This window comes from Dermacentor silvarum, chromosome 11 (genome assembly GCF_013339745.2).
Source record: "Dermacentor silvarum isolate Dsil-2018 chromosome 11, BIME_Dsil_1.4, whole genome shotgun sequence".
NCBI classification, from domain to species: Eukaryota; Metazoa; Arthropoda; class Arachnida; order Ixodida; family Ixodidae; genus Dermacentor; species Dermacentor silvarum.
In genome coordinates this window covers 52380406-52400610 of record NC_051164.1, presented here as the reverse complement: position 1 = coordinate 52400610, position 20205 = coordinate 52380406, and the positions used below count along the sequence as shown (strand labels likewise).

At 47.1% G+C, this 20205-nt stretch overlaps 1 protein-coding gene and 1 long non-coding RNA gene across 2 annotated transcripts in view; one reads left to right on the top strand and one right to left on the bottom strand.

The window, feature by feature from the left end:
- LOC125941364 (uncharacterized) overlaps window positions 1-20205 on the bottom strand; it is a 120670-nt gene that overhangs the window by 75886 nt on the left and 24579 nt on the right. The window contains exon 2 of the long non-coding RNA XR_007464202.1: window positions 12772-12878. This is a non-coding gene — a long non-coding RNA (uncharacterized LOC125941364). The remainder of the gene's footprint in view (window positions 1-12771; window positions 12879-20205) is intronic.
- Window positions 632-18879, top strand: LOC119434009 (growth/differentiation factor 8). The gene is made up of 2 exons (XM_037701305.2): window positions 632-1934; window positions 15434-18879. Exons 1-2 carry the CDS (start codon window positions 1475-1477, stop codon window positions 16261-16263), a joined length of 1290 nt encoding a protein of 429 aa, XP_037557233.1. The 5' UTR covers window positions 632-1474; the 3' UTR covers window positions 16264-18879.

Genomic DNA, 20205 nt, shown 5'->3' with positions numbered 1-20205 from the left:
AACTCCTCAAAAGCGGGTAACCTGGTCTCGTCGTCTAAATACGGGCCGTAGTTCGTAGAATAGGCCAGTCTAGTGCGTACAAGTGGTTCCGACCACTCACGGCAGTGTCCCAAAGCAGTGTTGAGTCATTTTGCTCCCGTCATACTTCTGTGATGGTTCAGTCAATCTATCAAACAAAAAGAAACCTACCAACATAAAGGTTAGACACAGAAGTATTCGGACCGATAGCCTAATGATGCTATCGCCTATTCTGACACACTACATAGCACAAAAGTTGAACATCAGACTTGACTAAAAAAGACATAGAGGAGTCGTAAACTTGGAGCGATCAACATTTAGCAATCAAGGGAAGGCTCAGCATGGAACCAATGCTTCGTCAAGGGAACTCGCTTTCAGGTCCTGACATAACTTCACGACATAAAGACAACACCAACTACAAAGCCACGATTGAAGGGGGAAGTGTGGTGTACTTCTCAAGCAGCTGCACAGAGACCAGGCTGCTGCCACTCCGTGCGCGCGTGTTGACACTTGCAACCCGCTGCACTTGCAACCGGCCGGGGTAACCCCCGCCGGGCCAGTAGAGGCGAGAGGGCAGCCATGGGAAACGCACGGCCGCTCCAATTGCAGTCGGTGCGGCCCTCCTCCTTCAATTTCGCCGCTGTTGCTTTTGCTGCTTCCTCCCTCCGCAAAACGCCATCCAGAAGTGCAGTCGTCGCCGCCGTTTATAAAAGCGTGGCGCATCAGGTGCTATCGCCGCATTCGGCAAACGAGAGACGGCTCTCTTCTCCCGCAACCGGCAAACTTGTTGCCCGCCGAGTTGTTTCGCCCGCCCTCCGTCGCACGTCGCCACCGCCGCATAATTATTTTTTGTGGGTGTTTCCCGGCGTTTGTTATCCTTGCTCGCCTCCCCCCCCCCTTTCACTCCCCTCCCCCTCCCGGTTCTTCTTTTCTCTTAGAGCGTTTAGTATTTCCGTGATCGCTCCTCGCTTCCCGCCTCAGGAAAGCCGGCAACTTTATCGTACAACACGTCGTGTTCTTGCCAGTCGTCCGGCCCTCTTTTTATTGCTGTTATTTTCACTGGGGTTAAAATAAAGAACCGAACTAAGCTGTAACGCCGTGAACGAGCCGTCGCCTGGGTCCCAGGGTGTCGCGTTGTGCCTTCTGCTCGCTTCTTTTTTTTTATTCTTCTCCCCGGTGTCGTCTGCTATCCCGGTCACCGGCAGTTGTCGTCTGCTGCTGTGGCTGCTGCTTCTGCTGCCCCCAACAACAAGACCGCAGTGACCGCGCGGAACCCGGTGTATTCGCCTCTGTAGATGTTTTGTGGGACTGTGCACTATCCGGATGTTGTCGCGTTACGCGATCGGTAGTGGCCGGACGCACTAGTGCCAAAGTGCAGTTGCACCCAGTGCGTGAACCAGCGCCGAACCTTCTGCCAGCCACTTCACTCCCGGCACCTTGAGCGCAGCGAAGTCGAATGGGAAACACGATGCATCACCGGCACGACAACGCCGTTCCCTGCCACGGGACCCTATCCGATTGCGTCTTCTGCTGCGTCTTCCTCACGGCCTTCTCGTCGGCGGTGGTGTTGAACTCATCGCCGGCGTACAACGCTGTAGGCAGTCGGCCCCACCCGGCGTCGGTGTACACTTCGTCGGCGTGCGACGACTGCGCCGCACGCAAGCTAGCCGAACAGGCCAACAGCGAAGAGTACCGGTACGCCCGCATAGAACTTATCAAGCAGCAGATCCTGAAGAAACTTCGCCTGAAAGAGCCACCCAACGTGCGGATACCGAGGTCCGTGCTGCCTTCGGTCCTCGCCGACAAGGAGGTCCTCCTGTCGCAGACGACGCCGGCAGCAGACGATGAGAGAAACTCTCGACACCGGGAGGACTACTACGGCAGCATGCAGACGGCAGTGATCTTTCCGCACAACGGTAAAGAACCCCATTTAAACATTTTCTGGAATTTATTCAACGTTGTGCTGCTATTGCTGCAAGCGTGGTGTTCGTGCTTGATGTTGTTTTGTGTGAAAGTCAAGGAAAAAATACTTTTGTGCAGATCTCATAGTCTTGACAGTGCTCTCCAAGGAATACGTTACCCTCTTTATTTGGTATATGCCGTAATCCGCGGCAGTATAATACAATATAAATATACAGTCAAGAAATATGGCATTGTGGCTAGCTTAATCAAGGCTGTTACAGTGACCTCTACACTCGTATCGTCGCTGAACTCTGGCTTGAAATGCTTCATGGAAATGAAAAAAAAAATGAAACCGGACGTATCTATCAAGAAACGGAATAACAATCAAGCAAATATTTTACATAGAAGGGAGCAATCTCTGTCCAAAAATTGTGACATCTTAACAGTCATTTATCACTGCTCATGCAGGAGAAGTGAAACGTGAGGTAAAAGCGGACGTAACTCATCATTTGGAACAAGGTGACCAGAGCACTGGTGTTTGTGTGAGCACTTGTCTTGTCCGTGTCCTTTTTAACGCTCATTTAATTTTACTATATAGAATGAACCAACCAGCCCAGCAGCAAGCCTTGTAAAGTTACCAGCACTTAGAAATGTAGTAAAGCACATAATTTACGCAAGTTCACAGTTTGTGCAGTTCCTTGCGTGAAAATTGGCAGTATTTAACCTTGTAAATAGTTATGTACTGTCGCCTCTCCAAATGAGCAACATTTCTTGTTTTCTGGCATTTTACATGAATTGCTATAATGACTTGACGTCATTCATTTTGACGTGAATGAGTAAAACGTTTCGCAGGACCTGAGAAGTACTGTATAATCGTAACCTCTCATCTCCATTGTCAAGATGTTCTTTTTTTGGTTCGTGCGTATCCAAGAGGGAAGAGATATTATTGAGCATTGCTTTTGCGTTATTTGGGTTATATTTAGAAGGCGACTCGGACTGATGTTGATTCCTTTATTTTCACGGTTCCGGACAAAGCGTGGAACACCCCGTGTTCACTTGACGACAGGCACCCTTGTCTCCGCAGAGTATGCACTTCACAGTAACACTGCAATGACCACTAATACAAATACAGAACCACCTTTTTTGACGTGCACGAAATTCTTGCAATATGAGCGCTATCTCTTGTGTTTTGCTCATGTATCTGAGCCATTTTGTCTCGGTGGTCACAGAAACCCGAAAATTAATGCAAATTTACATCTTTCCATTTATTCGACAGTATGCAATCAGATAACAGAAGCGTATATACTGTACGTTTTACTTTGGCTTTAGGTGTTTTCGGGACATTAGTAACACGCATCAATACCGAGCACCGAAATTTCCATAACTGACCTCTTTTAACAAGAGATAATCTGATCAGTAGGCTATCCCTATCGAAAAAATGTGTGTCCCACAGTATCGCACCCAGGATCTCTGCCAGGGGGGGGGGGGGGGGGGTTGACAGTTTGCCTTAGTTTGCCAATACCATCTAAACAGCACTAATTTAAAGTTCTTTCCGGGAGATTGTCAAAAAATGCGCTTTTGCGCAAATTTGCGAGTGTGCAGACGATTGCGCCTCTCACAGCTTAGTTGAAGTACTCAAAGGCGCAAGGAAAAAAAGGGGGGCAAACAAAAGGGGGGTTAGAACCCCCGAAACAGCGCCCCCCCCCCCCCCGTCGGTGCGCCACTGATGTCCCATGATTCCCATATCCAACAATCTCATATGACATATGGGAGCATACGGTTTCTTCTATGGGATCCCGTATGTTTCAAATGGGATTATAGGATCTTTGATATATGGTGCACGTGTCTTGTTTTTTTTTTTCTTTTTTGATATGGAAGCCCGTTGCGTCGTTTTTAATGAAATCATAGCACGAAATTTTTATTTGACATCCTTTTCGGCTACATACTTGAAACTTTAGGGGAGTGATGTCCAGTGTGGATGTGATTAGGGAGACAGCAAACGTAAAGAATGACCGGCAACATGACGACAGGCGCTGACCGGCCTGTTGCCACGGGGGACAGTCGGTGACAGCCGGGGCGTCAGCGCGTGCTCCGCGGCACGTTTTACGCCATCGCGCGTGGTGTGACGTCTTGCCAACCGCGCGAAGCTGTCATGAGCGCAGTTAATCAGTGACTCACAAGGGAGGAATCCGTGGGAGCAATATAAGCGAAACAGGGGCAACGATTATAAAACTTGGCACGTTGTAGCCGAGTTGTTAGCCGGCGTCGTGTGCAGTCGCAAATGCAGTCGAATGACATTCAGTCTTGAGAAAGTTGACTTATCGACTGAATCAATAAATCCTGTTTATTTTATTATAAAGGAAAAATAGGCCATTTTTCTGCAGTCAAAAAGTTCGTCTTTTCAGTTAAGTTCTCAGCAAGTATTTTTGACGGTATGAAGTTTTTCTGATGATAGATTGATTGATTTTTACGGTATGAAGTTTTTCTGATGATAGATTTATTTATTTATTTATTTATTTATTTATTTATTTATTTATTGAACGTGACGAAAGCATTGTGCAGCAAATAAGGGTTCTCATTTCCTTTGAAATGTTTTGTCCACGCCGTGATCTATCTGTGTAGCTACATTGAAATATTTACTCGAATGTCAAAGTTTATGAAAGGTCAGTTTACTGCTGCAGAGTTTGTGCCAAATGATGTGGCCTGATTACCAGCACCAGCAAAGCTTTTGTGAAGTTATGAAAGTTCCAAAGAACTGTGAAAATAACTCATCGAAATGCAACAACCCCACCCTGAAGAATGAACCCTGGCGGCGCTGCCGCGAATGGCGTGTCTGAGTGTATATTCAGACAAGATTGTCCGAATATAGACATAGAAACAAACATACTGGACAAGGCCCCCAAAGACTTCATCTTTCTCAGCACTCCGATAAGAATAGCCATCAACTGTGTCATCTTGGAGTCAGACCACTTTGCCACAATGGGTGCTCATGGTTCTTCTTTAGCCACTCGACTAATCAAATATATATTTTGAACAAGACAGTTGCGATCTTCACGATAGGCCACAACACCTCCCCCTTCCTTTCCCTCCATGCACTCACAGCAGTAACTGCTTCCCCCCTGACCCGGTCTCTTCCTTAGCAGCTGCGAAAAATTGGTAGTCAGAACACTGAAAGGTTTGGATGTCCAAAACCTTAGCCTGGAAAAACAACATCAAGAAAAGCTTACGAAATAAGGAAACAGTATCGAAACGAACCCGTGGATCAGGATAAAAAAACAGAGAGAAAGAAATAAGTTATAAGAATACAAGAAGCATGAAAAAGCAAAGAAGCATGAAAAAGCAAAGAGAAAGGGTGCATGGAAAGATCGATGCTTGAAGTGGCCATCAGTAACCGAACAGGGGAAGCACCAGCCTTGAGTGAACATTTCGACAAGAGGTATTTGCCAGGTCAACGAGGTTATTGACTTTACGAAGGCATGCACCATCCTCAAAACACTGGCTCAACTCTGAGGATTCTCATGCACATGCAGTGTTGGTCACTAGTAGCATGAAAAAGTGACAGAAACAATCAGGAAACACAATGTAGGCATATATTACCTAGTGAACCAGGAAGCCTTTCCTGCGATGGTCATCACGTACACTTTCAAGTATGTCCAAAAATTGTTTCAGTTCTTGCATCCAGCTATTACGAGTAAATGCGGCCTGGCTGTTAACTCGAAGAGAATACTTGATCGCGACTTGATTTCTTAATAATTGTCCATTTCGTCCTGATTTATTAAGAATAAAAGGCGCGAAATTTCTCGCTGTAACAATGACTCGTAACTATATTTCCTTCTGCACTCTGTCATTTGGCTTTGCGATAAAAAAATGAATGCCGATGAAAATAGTTTTATTAGATGTTAGCTTAAAGCTTTCCTATTAGCAAAATGAAAAAAAATGAAGCAAAAGGACAGCGGGAAAATAAATCGACTAGCCAGAGGCCTGCGTGACTGCGTCGCGCCACGTTATTTGACCTCCCGAGCTGAAAACGTGACTTGCGTTTTTTTTTTCGTGGTTCTTTTTTTCCTTGTTTATGGTTTGTTCGCTCGTTTTCCAGCTTGGAGGCATTGACACGGTGTCGCACACAGCTCCGCCTGAGCCAAACGCTACCTCAGCTGGGATTTGACAACGCAACCGAAAATGAAAACCGCGATTAACAAAAGGAGGCAAACAGGCAGCTTGGACGATGTCGCTTCGAGGAAACGAGCTCCGCAGGTCACTCGCTAGCACCGCAGTCGCCGCGCTGCGCTTCTGCGAACTAACCACTATCGCGATCGTTTGTGTCTCGCAAGCGGCCTTGTAGGCGGCGAGCAGTGCAAGTGGCGTCGTTGGATTGTCGCAAAGTCTCAGAGAAGCTGTGACAAACACTGTTCGAATCACGCAGATCCAACGCACATTTTGGAATCTCTGTGAAGCGAAGCTTTCGTGAAGTAGTCAATAATGAAATGCAACAAATTTGATCAGTGCTAGCGTATGCAGACGATATTGCTTTCTTCTGCAAGGGCAAACCAAGCGTTGAACAAAGTGTAGGTACCGTGGAGCGATTTGGTATTGTTTCTGGCTCACAGATTAACTATTCAAAAAGTTCAGGTCCGTGGTTTGGGTCATGGTGGTCTACACCTACTCCGCTCGCCGGAATAGAGTGGTCGGTGCTGCCCCGAAAATACCTCGGTGTTCCATTAAATGCACTCAAGTGCACATTATTGGAAGCAGAGAGTTCCCGCCCTTCAACGTTAAATCCTTTTTACCCGACAAACTTTCGATTTTCAGTAAAGCTGAGGCATGCAATACGTTCTTGGCAATAACACTTTTCTATGTATTACAAGGCGTGGAGGCATAAGTGCTTATAAGCGTTAGTCATGCCTGAAAAACTTTGTTCATTTGACTGACAAAACGTTCTTTCATCTCTATACGCTGGATCAGAGTATGGCAGGCTATATGTGACACACATAAGCGATATATAGTGGTATGTTAGAATAATAGAATGTGTTTCAACGGAGAAGTTGAGGGCGGCCGGGGATTCAATGAAGTGCTGAGATTAGGTAATTCGAAGGCATAAGGTGGTGTCTGCTGACGCAGAACAGGGATAAAGATTTCTTGGAATGCATTCATCATGCGGTGGACGGAATGCACGACAATGGGCTCAAGCAGAGGCTCTAGCTTGCATGTGCGCAGACACCCAGATGTAGCGCTACCTCGAAAGGTACTTATCGCACTAGAGTAAGCCAGACCTCCGGGTCAGACAGAGGGGCTTTTACTACGTGTTGTCGAAGCGCTGGTAACACCCGGCAAGAGACAATTGTACAGCCTAAATACGCATTCATAAAGATGTCAAACAAATGTCGCAAAGCGGCGAAATGCACACACTTACAGCAGCTAAGGTTTGAAAGTCTTCGCCAAGAAAGACGCTGTATTACGCCATTCAATGTGACCTATACTAATTTGTTTCGAATATTCACAATACAGAATTCACATTGAACACCCATTTCTATTCAAGCAAGATCACAAATACATGACAGACTACTTGAGGTTAGATTGATCGATGTTCAGACTTCCTTATTGGTCTACCACGACACCTGCCGGAGTGCCTCAGTGGCTATGCCATTATGCCGCTGATTGCAAGGTCTCGGGTGCAATTCTCGGCGCCGGTGGCCTCAATCGCACGGTATAGCGCAATGCAAGAACTGGTGTGTGCCGAAATCTAGGTGAACATTAACGAGCCTTAGGGAGGTTAAAATTAAGACCATCAGCAGCGAAACCCCATAGCCACCTACCCACCGCGGCCGGCCCCTCAATCAATCAATCAATCGGTAATAATCACAGCGAAGTTCAACAACATCCAACAGGAGGCCAACCTCCCCCTATTCTGTAGGCCGGGCAGCCTTGGCAAGTCACCGCACGGGGCTTGCGCTGCATGCCGCCAGCGGACGTGCTGACACACGGCTGGCCTTCTTCCTGTTGTCGTGCAGCCCCTCAAAAAAGGGCCGACTAATTCCGAGTCAGGCGAGCCCCTCCCCCACACGCTTCTACGACTCTCTCGGGGTCGTATACCGATGCCCGGTACAATCGGGGAAGCAAATAAACAAATAAAGTCCCCGACGGTTGCACGCTCGGGCGTTCTCGGCAAAGCGGGAGCATTCGCTTGGCAAACTACACGCTCGCGCGTACGTACACTATACTACGCGATAGCAGATATGACGACAGATAAGAGCGAGCTAGGAGGATCAACTCCATCCACTATCCCGAAGAAACAAACGAGCTACGACGCTGCACGTACCAGGGCGGAGAAGCGCTGTGACGACAATCACCTCGCGTAACTGCCTCCTTCGTCACGAAAGTCAAGATAGTCCTTGCAAAAATTTGAAAAAAAAAATAGATAGAGGGGTGTGTAGAGGGTGGAGGGAAGCAGTCGTAGGGTAAACAGAATGACGTTGCTTATTTCATCTTACTCGACGATTCAATTCGAGGAGCGTGTCAGCACGCAAATTAGGCACGCTTTAGAACACCTCTCTTCGTATGCAGCCAGTAGACGTGATTGGATTTATGCAGCCATGGATCAATGACCTCTGTCCGCAATTCGCTGGATCTACTCAACCGAATAATTTGATAATTTTACCTCCTCTTCGATAGGCAATATGGTGTATTCAATAGACCTTGAAGGACTTTTATATTTTTCTCGCAGTGTAGAACAGTCGGAAATGGTGCAATGATGGCAGTGTCCTATACGGAATAACGTCTGAGCTTGAACATGTTCGCAGACTTTCATGACTGAAAAAAACACCGGCAAAAAGGGAGTCATAAAGGAGCTGACAGGACGCTGCTCAGCTGAGGATCCTTCTGCAGTTTATCGCACTTGATCCCTGCCGTACGTTCATATGTAAGTGAGGCAGTTAAATGAGGATTCGACTTTAAGTCTTTCACGTGACATTGCTATTCTGAATGCCTGTTCCATATTCAAGATCAATAAATACAAGTTTTATGCGAAATCCAGATGGGAAAAGATGCAGACGCAGTAGATACTTGGCTCGACTTCGGGGTTTCTTTTCTTTGCTCTTTTCTTCCTGTAATGGCAGTGCGCCCGAGTTGACCGTGGTTCAAGCAAATTGATAAGCCCGACCAGAACACAAATTGAGCAACACGAAATCGGGGGCAATTCCCAGCGGTCGGTTGACAATTTCCACCTCGTCGACTTTTGCCCAACGGGCGCTAGTGGTTCCAAGAAGTTGGCCATGGCGTCGCAGCAATGGAGTCATTTCGGATGACGTCAACACGCAAAGGCCTTGGCTCACCGGCTGGGGCAAGTGGTTGTTAGGAAATGCCGTCATCACACGTCGAGTTAGGGAAAAGACGTGAGAAGGGGTTCCGCGGGGGCGAGGATCGGATCGAACGCAGCAGCAGCCACGTTGACTTGCTCAACAAGCTTACGTCACTGAAAGAATGGGAATGAAAACGAATAAACCCGGAATGGGATCTCATGCGCCAGAAAGCTCAAATACGGGCCGGAAAGCGTGGCCCTGCCTTTATGTGCATTTACGCCCTATAGAAATAAGCGCTAATCCAAAATGTTAGTGTCAGAATACCTACGTAAGCCGGCCAGGTTATTCTTGTGTATTCTTTAGGTACCTGTCTTAAGAAATGGCGCGAGATTATGCAACCGAATTATGTGATATTTCAATTTTGCCACTTGTCTCCCGCACACCCGTACGACCTCGATCAAAGGGTTACGGTGGCCTTTTCTTACTACCTTCTCGTGATGCTTACAACGAGCAACGATAAAGGATGATTGCAAACATTTGTGACACTGGGTGAAGTAATCTTTTCTCATCATGTTTTCATCATAATCAGCACTATCGGGCAAATGTCTTTATATCTCGCGACAATAGACGCTGCTGCGCATGGCCGTTCTTCTAACCGGCACATATAGAGCAGTAGCGACGCAAGACTTTCCGAATACTCGTAATTTTCACCGCCGACTGAACGTTCTAAGCCAACCAGCGAGCTTCTTCCTCACGACGTTATGACCTTCCATACGACTCCTACACCAGTTGGACAAGCTGAATCCGTGAGCACAGAACAAAGGAGAAGCGTTAAACAATCCAGCACAGAAGTTGGCATTGAGCTGTGCATTCTCTCGCGCAATGCCGTTTTGTGACGGCCTCAATGAGCAGTAAACCACGTTATGCCACGTGCTGCGGTATATCTATCGGCGTTGCCGTTTCTGCCAGCGGGCGACGTGGAAGTTGCGAAACCTCCGCGACTGCGGCGTCCGCTCGCCGGTTCGCAAGATTGCGCGGAGCTATTTCTCTTCCTCGAGATCTTCGCGTTCCGCACGTGTTCGCGCCTCTTCCACGAATGCAATCGTGGAAGAACTTTCTTGCTTGCTTGCCTCCGAGAGTGGCTCAAACTCTGACCACTTCTCGTTTCTCCTTGCTTGCTGCGAAGAAGGATGGCAACTTCACCAACCATCTCAAAAACTTTAGCGAAGGAAGACCTGCCAATCTTAGCCATGAAATTGTAGTCGAGAAAAAAGAAAAAGAGGCAGCGAAATAGCAATACCCTATCGAAACCCATTTGCGGATCAACAGAAACGAAGAAAATATGTGCAGACTCCACGCACTTCGGAATTCGATGCCATGCGAGGCATTCTGAAGATAGCATCGCCCATCGCATCGTTTGGGCTTCTGCAATACGTTACCAGATGGATCAACGCGTTTGAGTAACACAAAACGTGTTTAAGCAAGAAGAATAATACGGTTTGAGAGGCTCAATTTTCTTCTTATCCACAAGCATACGAAAAGACACACAATAAAACCACAAAATCAGTGGGCTGCATTAATTAGGTTTAATTGAAATGTAGAAATATTAAGGCAAAGGGAAATGAAAGTGGACAAAAAAACAACGTGCCGCACCTGCGGTATGTTATTTTTTGTCGCAAAATGCGACAATACAAAGTGACGCTGTTGAGTCATTGACTTTGACACCTCCTGCTGCAGGTCTACTCCAGTATAGACCATCCGCATGTTATCCTGATTATCCCGAATCTGAATAAAGTAATGAAAAAGTCATAGCAGCTCATAGCTCATAGCTTACTATGCACACACAAAAAAAATGATCAGGTCGCTGACCGGGAAAAAATCCTGTAGAGCTCCAACGGCCAATCTCTCTTCACTTGGGCACGAACAGTGTGCCGACATTTTCTGCAAAGAGAAACACCTCTATCTGAAACGCTCAATGGATCGACTGCTAAGAACCACTAGCTGTTGGTCGTGTCGTATGCATTCAATGAGATGGTGCCATCATCCGAATGGCCTTGTCAAAAAACGTTTACAAATCATCGTAGTTAACCTTCGAACGTATACCCCTGAAAGTCATGCATGTGTGGTGTCATCACCTTTACGCTCGTTCTTGTGCGCGTGTTTTCTTTTTCTTCTTTTTTTTCTACCGCAAAGCTTAGTCTCAGAAAGAACCAACGATACCAGTCAATTCTTCCAGTTCATGTGTCCACATTTTCCTGCCGAAAAGGTACCGGAACAGACATAAAAGCGTTAAAGAAATGAAGTGTCGGCGTGAATCAGGATTGCTGCTGAGACAAGGTTATACGTACTTATAGGGCTTTTTTAATGGCATTCCTGAATGCCTAAAAGTGCGGCAGCACAATTATGCCTTCAGTGGAGGATTCCACAATAATTTTGACCATCTGCGATTTTTCGTTATAGACACGCTATGGCTAAGGGTGGGAATCGAACCCGCGACATCATGCACAGCAGCAAAACACCCTATATGATATCTACTAAGCATCCCGGGCAAGTCCATCACTCAAAAGTTCATGAGGCTTGTGGAAGTTGTCCTACAAGTACCAATACATAACCGACCATCGCACGCTCTCATTCTTCAATTTTGCGAGCGCTTTCCCTTGTGAAAAAGAGAATGGCGCAGGTGCGTGGGTATTGATGGCGCATTCACGTAGTAGTATACGACTACGCTCTTTGAGCTAGCCAGAAGTAATCAAAGCATCTCATATCTAGTCACCGACAGAGGTGAAGCACGGTAACAACGCCCTCAGCTTCTGCTGCCGGAACCCAGGATACAAGTAAGCAGATGTACAGGTAACATCACAACGCCACTCGCTTTTCGGGTGGCAGTCGTCGTCGGTCCAGTCTGTGAAAGCTATAAACGCAGAACAAAGGCATCTGTGAAAGTCACAGATCGCTTCGGGGTGTGTGGGTCATTATTGGCCCCAGCCACATGTTCCGAGGCCTCGGCCTGTGGCCCCCGCTAACGGCGCGCCGACCCGATCGTTCCCGCGAATGAAAATCAGCACGCAGCCACCCGCAGGGAGCACGGAGTGGAGTCGTCAGCGCTATCAAAACGGGGCCAGTGTCACTAGGACAGACGGGAGCGCTAGCTAGACTGAGTCGCGCTTCCTGCACGGCGCAGAGTGAAAAAGAGATAACCCCGTTAGCCATGCAAGTGTATACGTGTACGCGACACCCGCCTGCGCGAACACCCTTCACTCGAAGGCGATCGCTCAGCTCTCGAGGACGTTCAGTCTACAGCACACCACGGGTCCTAACGAGGCCGTCGCCGCTAGAATCACACGGCTCCTGCTGTCATGCAGAGTAGCACTTAATGCGCCGAGTAACTATGACCCATTGGCGTCGTCGAGGTTATTCGAAATGCAAGCAGCTGATCCCTTCTACCTAATTTTCTCTTTTTCGGTCCGGATCGCTCTTTCTTTTTCTTTTAGTTTACGCGAGCTTCTAATGACAAGCGCCGTCTGTCTGCAGTCACAGGAGATACATCTCGACTTACCAAGCAACCTTTGCTGCTTCTTGTATTTTTTTTCCTCTTCTTCTGCAAGACGTCGTGCACTGGTCGCGGTATTCCCCCTTCGAGAACCTAGCTGCGGCCGGTCTTAGCTGCAGATAAGAGAGGTGGAGGAATAGGATATTAGTCGACGAGCCAAGAAGCAAGGAAAAATAACGCCTTCTGGCAGGTCACGGTGGAGCGGTCGCATAGTGACAGCAGCCAACCGTCAAACAGCCTCGGCAAGTGATAGCTCCGTCCACTCACCGCGGTCATTTACCTTGCGATACTGACGTCACAATAGTGATGTCCAAGAAGGGAAATCTAGCAGATGCTCCCAGACAGTCATTCGCAAGCATTTAAAGTGTTATGTTAAACATTTAAAGTGTTAAATGTAAATGTTTGTTAAATGTCAAATGGTAATGTTTAACGTTCACAATAAACATTTAATGTGTGTATGCGTGTGCGTGTGTGCGGCGTCTTATCAAGAGCACTCGACTATCCTGTCACAGTCGAGTCTATTCGCGTATTGTACCATCCCTGAATGTTTAAAATGAATTAATGATAAAAAATATTTTTGCAAGATGACGCCCTTCACGTGCTAGTGATATAACTCTCAAGTAATTCTCTCATAATCCTGTATCTAGAACGTTTACCAAGTCATGCAAAAAAAAACGCATAAACATACATGTCGAGGTAATCGGCAATTGACTGCTTCGCACTCTCTGTGACACTATGTCTGCGATACCGGTTTTCACATCGAACGGCTGTACAGACACGCTGTACAGCCGTTCTGTACAGGCGAACGGCTGTACATACACGTTTTTATGATCGGTCAACTCTAACTAGATAACCTTCGAAACTCATTCCGACTGACTTGTCTGCGTAGTTTTCTTTATGTTCAAGTTTGTCCTTCGCGGTCTACGTGAATATTCCCTTGAGTGAGAGGCTGCGCAACGTGCAGCAAACACATTAGACATTGCTTATTGATAACCACTGCATCATTGCAGCTACACTTGCAAAAGTAGCCAAGTCCACTGTCAGACTGCTTTTTCCAACTATTTATATTCTTGACGCAATGCTTAAAAGCACTTAAAGTGCATTGAAAGTGACATGAAGATCAGCTTACGGCTGTAGTCCGTCCACTTTTTCCAACTACTTGTCTACTCGTAGTGGTGCAGTTAATAAGGAAGCTTCTTCCTTCGTGTCACCCATAGTTGACCATCTTTTTGACCAACTTTATACATGCTACGCACATGGCTTGGCCAACCTGCCAAGCTCTCATTAAATTCTGTGTTTAACTTGTAGCTGACGAACTTTAAGTTGTAGCCGAGAGAAGCTGACGCCAGTTACTGCTGACTTCTCGCTATAACCAAGCAACTCTGTGCAATAAAAGCGAATAGTTGTGCTCACAATTTTAGACGCTTCAAGTATGAAAGCGTTTCCATACGCAGACACGGGAACTGGAAACAGCGTAACGTTAGAGGTAAACGCAGCATCGAAGTTTTTTGACGACCTTGAATCGCACATTTCTAGCCAACTTAGGTTATCTTCATAGCAACTAGCACCACTAACCATGCTGCCACCACGAATACAGCTGATCTCGCGCATCGTATCTGCCAACTATTGTGGGGCTATAGCCCGCACTTCTCACGAAGTTGACTTTATGAAACCGTCAATGACGACAAACGTGCCATTTTCAGCCTTCCGGATGGCTAAATGTCATTTCAGTAAAACCTAAGGTCTAACAGTTCTGACCCTACATCTTTTCTGGCCCCAGTAGCCATGTGGTGAAGTTTTGTGTTCGTAGTATCTTCTCTTACTGCCGCCATATACCAAATTTGATAACAGTTTCCGAAAGACTGACATTACCATTTTACTTGACTTAGCAATGACCACAGATAAGAAGGCAGCAACTTACATTCGAAACAGCATTTCCATATGGGCCTTTGCAACAAACCTCGAGTATCCGACACATTTATGTGCCACCCGTTAGCCACAATAACTAAAACGTATATCACCCGAGTGTCAACATTAACCTGACGCTCGCTAGCTTATGCACAGATGACGCGACACTTAGTAAATTCTTCAAACATAAATCAATCTGTGCAATCGCACTCAAAGCATGAGTCACAAGTGGACAGCATTGCGAGTAACATTCTATTACTAATAAGAACTGTTGAACAAATAAAGTAGTCCAATCAAATTTGGCACGCTTCAATAAGATGGAAACTTAGTCTTTTAAAGCTCGTTGTAGGAAGGGCTCCGATAGAGACAGGTGCTTTTGTTTAGGCCTCATGTTTTGATTACATAAATATTTGTATATTATCTTGTTTTGTATGAATAGTACTTAGTTGCTAGTTTGCGCTTCTCTCGTGGCTTTTCAGGAGCCCCGACAGGGCCCTTCAACACCAGGCTGTCCAGAAGGCCCAACAGGTGGCTGGCGAGCTCCGACTCCCAGTCCCCACATGGGCGGAGCCACCGGGCCGGCCCCCGTAAGGGGTGCCCAGGCCCCTTCAGGACCTTTAATAAAGTTAATTCTCTCTCTCTCTCTCTCTCTCGTGGCTTTTTTAGTCCGTGTGTGCTGTCCCCTTGCGTTGTTACAATATCCAGTTGGCACACTTTGCGGGCGCATGCTGAGGCGTTACATTCTCCGTTTTTCTCGCAGATTCCCACGACTGCGTCTCCAGGAGCCCGCACCTGGGCAGCTGCTTCGTCTTCCACCTGAGCACCGAACTGACGAGCCGCAGCGTGGAACACGCCGAGCTCTGGGTCTTCAAGGACCTGGACCCGTCCGCTACCTCGGCCGTCAACCACACCTTTGTCGTGTCCGAGCTGTCCGTGACCGACGCGCACCGCAGCAACCGGCACCACTCCCACCAGCCTGTGCTCCGCAAGCGGGTCGTCGCCTTCGAGAGCAGTTCCCCGAGACCCGAGTGGCTCCGGTTCGACCTGACCAGCGTCGTGACGCAATGGGCGGGCCGTCGCAACAGGCCCCGGGTGCTGGAGATCAGTTGCAAGACGTGCGGCAACCTGAGGAATGCCCTGCCGTCGGGGACGCCCGTGGGCTCGAGCGGCGACAAGCAGCCGTTCCTGGTGGTGCGCACGGACCCAAACGCCCCGGCAGGCCACTCTCGTTCCAGGCGCAGCGTGGACTGCAGCTCGTCCATATCGCGGTGCTGCCGCGAGTCCTTCTACGTGTCCTTCAAGGAGATCGGCTGGGACAGCTGGATCATCCAGCCGGCCGGCTACTCGGCCAACTTCTGCCGGGGCTCGTGCATCCACGACATCAGCGTGAACAAGTACCACCACACCACGGTGCTCCAGAGGTTCCTGCACAGCGCGGCGTCGGCGGGCGTCAACGACACGCTCAAGCTGAGCCTGTGCTGCACGCCGTCGCGCCTGTCTTCCATATCGCTCATCTTCATCGACGACGACCAGGTCATCAAGCAGAAGAGCCTGCCAAACATGGTGGTCGAAGCGTGCGAGTGCGCGTGACCGGTGCGTGGCGAAATCTTTAGGTTAAAAAGTAAAAAAAAAAGACTCATTCCTTTCCAAACAGAGATTTTGGACTCGTGCTTCGGTGGGGTGCTCCCTCTTCGTTTCTGAGTGCGAGGCTGAGATGGACTTGCTCTGTGAGCGCCCCCCGATACAGCAGTATTTAGGAAAGGTCCTTATAGATGTGCTCTCTCAAGTAATAGACATTCGGAAGGGCTTATTACAGCGACGAATATGCGAGGTCATTCGTAGTCCGGTGCACAAAGTTCATTCTAGGAGGCAGGTACAAAAATGTACGCAATCCTGTTCTTTGGCCTTTTTCATGTTCAAAGAACCACCGACAGATTCCATTCGAGAAAAAAAACATATCGGTCATGGACGTCATTTTTCTAACAGTAGAATCTCAGATTCTCTGGACGCCTTATTCCTTCCCTGGTATTGATATCATCGATGCGGATCTCTATATATAAACCACTGTGGTGAATGCCTGCTGACCTGATAACACATCTAACCTAATTAGCGAACTGCCTGCGCTATCCACAGGCGTTAACTACGCGACGTGCGTTATTCTGGCATGACGGAACCCTGCTATTTGATACTCAAGTCCTACGATGCCCTCGTCTTGGACGAATACTTCGCTTCCTTAGTGCCGAGCGAACTCTCGGCTTAAGCACAAAGAAAAAAAGTGCGCAAACAGAGGAAACAACGGAGTCTTTGATCTCGATCTTCCGTTGACGACCGCATTCTTGCCAGCAAGGCCGTTGCTCATCCAGGCAGGACGCCTGCCACTAAAGAGAAAAAAAAACAAGAACTTTGAAAAAAAATACAACTACGGCACAACACAGATAAATAAGAGACAGGTTTGCAGACAACAAAATGCGAGATGCAGGGCGCAGAATTTTCGCCTCGGCAATCTCAGGTTCTCGTTTTCGGCCTCGATGACCCGAGGACACCGTACGCGACGAAGAGACAGGGGGGAAAAAAACGTATCCGAAGGACGCAGACGTGCACGCACACACGCACACAGACACCCACGCACTTACGCACACGCACGAACACGCCCGGCCAACCAAGCACGCAGACCACACGCACGTGCGCGGACACGCTCGCTGCGACCGACCCCACGGGCCGCTGAAGCCAGCAGCAGCAGCCACGCATTATCTCAATCTAGAAATGTGTTGTGCTCACTCGTAACTAGATCTCTCGGTATGAAGCGGTGGGTGGCGAGAGGGATGAAGCCGTGTATCTCAATTTTTTTTTCTTTGAGCCCGTCGCATATACGCTGCCGTCGGCGGAGTTGTTTCTCGGTTGTTACTCGAACACCACGATGCCGCTTGCTCCTCCTTTTCCGCACAGATGGCACGTTTCCTATATGCGAGAGCCTCGCACGATGGAACGTTTCCGCATGACTCCACCGTTTCGTCTGCACAGACTTCATGCTGAGGCCGAGGACGTGGTCTCCTCCCCTTCCCCCCCCCCCCCCCCACCTTCCTTCCTTATCGCCTCTTAATTCATCTATCCATCTGCCCGTCAGCAAGAGAGTCTGCATCGCCGCAAAGAACGATACGTTGGAAACTGTTTTCGCCGCCCTAGCCCGACCGCTTCGCAACAAACTTTTCACTCGTTCGTTCACTCTGACGGCTGATGACGTCGAATGTTATCGGGACCAATGGTAGCACGTGGAGAGAGTGAAACTACACGCTATCACGGCACATGTTTTTTTTTCTTTTTTTTTTCCTAAAACACTGCTCTCCTCGGACCCATCCTGGTCGCAGTCCTTTGAGATAGTTTCACACGAGTACATATACCCTTGTTTTTCATACTCTAGTCCTTTCAAACATTGTGATGTCTCTAGTTAGCACACCATTTCTCTTTTCATATAACTTGTGCAGCGAGTTCTCCTAGTGAGACTCGCATTCTTAACCAATAGGTCATAATTTATCAATTTTTTGTTTTGTCTAAAGCAACCCTTTTTTGTATTTTCTCAGCTCATCACGTCTGCGCAAATTCGCAACAAACACAGTGCATCGCTTATGCGTTGTCGCTAAAGATTACGATCGATTCCTATCGAGGCCTATCGGTTCCTACTTCAGTGCACCCTGAGACTCAGTCAGCTATGTCGTGCAGGAATTTCTCGCAATTTCATACACGCTTCCTTCTCAGTTTCCTTTACCCTGTTCCAACTCAGAAGCCCAGAGTTGGGAATCCATACCAGACACAGCCTTTCGGTTTTATGCTTTTTCTATTCTTGTATTTACCGATTCTGTTTGACTCACTTCTAGAATTAAGACTTTTGCTGCAACTTTGGGTAATCTTTACGACGCAAGACAAAACAACCACGACTTCTTTTCTTCACTTAGGTCATGTATTTTATCTCTTGGCATTTTTTGTCCCATTTTCTGTGCGATTGTAGAAAAAAAAGCGCGAATTATTTATGTGGTGTGCGGAGAATGTATTTATACAGCGAATGACTTCTCTGTTCTGTCTTTCTCTAGTTTTTGTATGCCTTACAGAGAAGACGAGTGTTTCCTGTGTGTGTGCCCACGTGTGCGTCTGTAAGTTCGCTGATCGCACGTCTCGCCAGAAAATTGACGAATAAAGTATATTAATCCTTTTTTCCATCCTCTGGTCTTTGAGAGAGTCTCCATTCACGAAAAACTCTGCAGCGGTGCGAGGGTATTGCGCATCAAAGGAATGTGCCGCGCATATGTGTATAATATCCACATTGGTAATTAATATATACCCACCCACGTACATAATATACCTGTGGTAATATAACCACAATATTACAATATTATATCAATATTATATATATTATGGTAATATTATATATTATATACAATATTGTGGTAATTAATACAACCACAACATTACCCACAGGGCAATGTGGGTATTATAACCACCTCGTCTTCGCGACAATGTGGGTACCCACATTCCCAAGAAGACGAGTTGGCTATATATCATCACATTCGTGCAGCACAGCAACATGCGATGTCACAACAAAACATGAGGTTGCAAAGCGGTGCGCAAATGTTTCGAAACTTTCGAATAAACGAATCTGATATTGCCGAATTAGAATCGACTGCGTAAATGCGAATACCTTGCAAATAATTGTTGAACACTTCAAATCGCCAACTTTGTGCAATCAAGCGCAAAACTGGAGCACATGTGCGACAATGTAAACATAGACTAAGGCCCACAGTAGACATAAAACACGATAAACTACGCAGTGGAGCACGCTACGTCACTCAAAGAGTCACATTTTTACGGCTAAACCGTCATTATGCGCCATCACCGATGAATACTGAGTATGCGAATGAGCTTCTTATTTATCCTTATTGCTTCACTTTCGTTTTTATTAAACAGCACCTCTTAACGTGCAATGTAATGAAAAGCTTTCTGACGTTATGAATATCCTAGGATGTGAAGATCGTCGTATAGTTATGGTGAACTGCATGGCTGATCGGTATTAGAAAAGTATTGAAAAAACTGCTTGCTTCTTTAAAATGCGGAATGTGTAGCGTGCGTTCACCGAACTGAGCCAACGTTTGCCAGCTATTTTATGTTCGATTCAATTAGCTTTCGACGCTAATCGATTCGTATTTGATTCACTCTCAAAAATTACCATTCCCACAACCCTAATAATTAACTACCTGAATGAAATTTACATAGCCCTTATTGCTCGTTGTGTTGTGCAGGATAACGTGAAACACTGTTATCGAAAAATCGTACTTGAAAAAGTCTTAGATATACCAATATCTCGCTAGCCGTAGTTTTATCATTTTATCTTTATGCCCCAAGAAACTTGGCCCAATACGCAACTGGGCGATTTAGGTACGCAGAAGCACAAGTTTGCCGCTTGTAACGGCAATTATTTCACACAAGTGCGTCAACGCTGTCACTGACAGGTCTGTATATGTTAGACTTGATGATATTACGCAT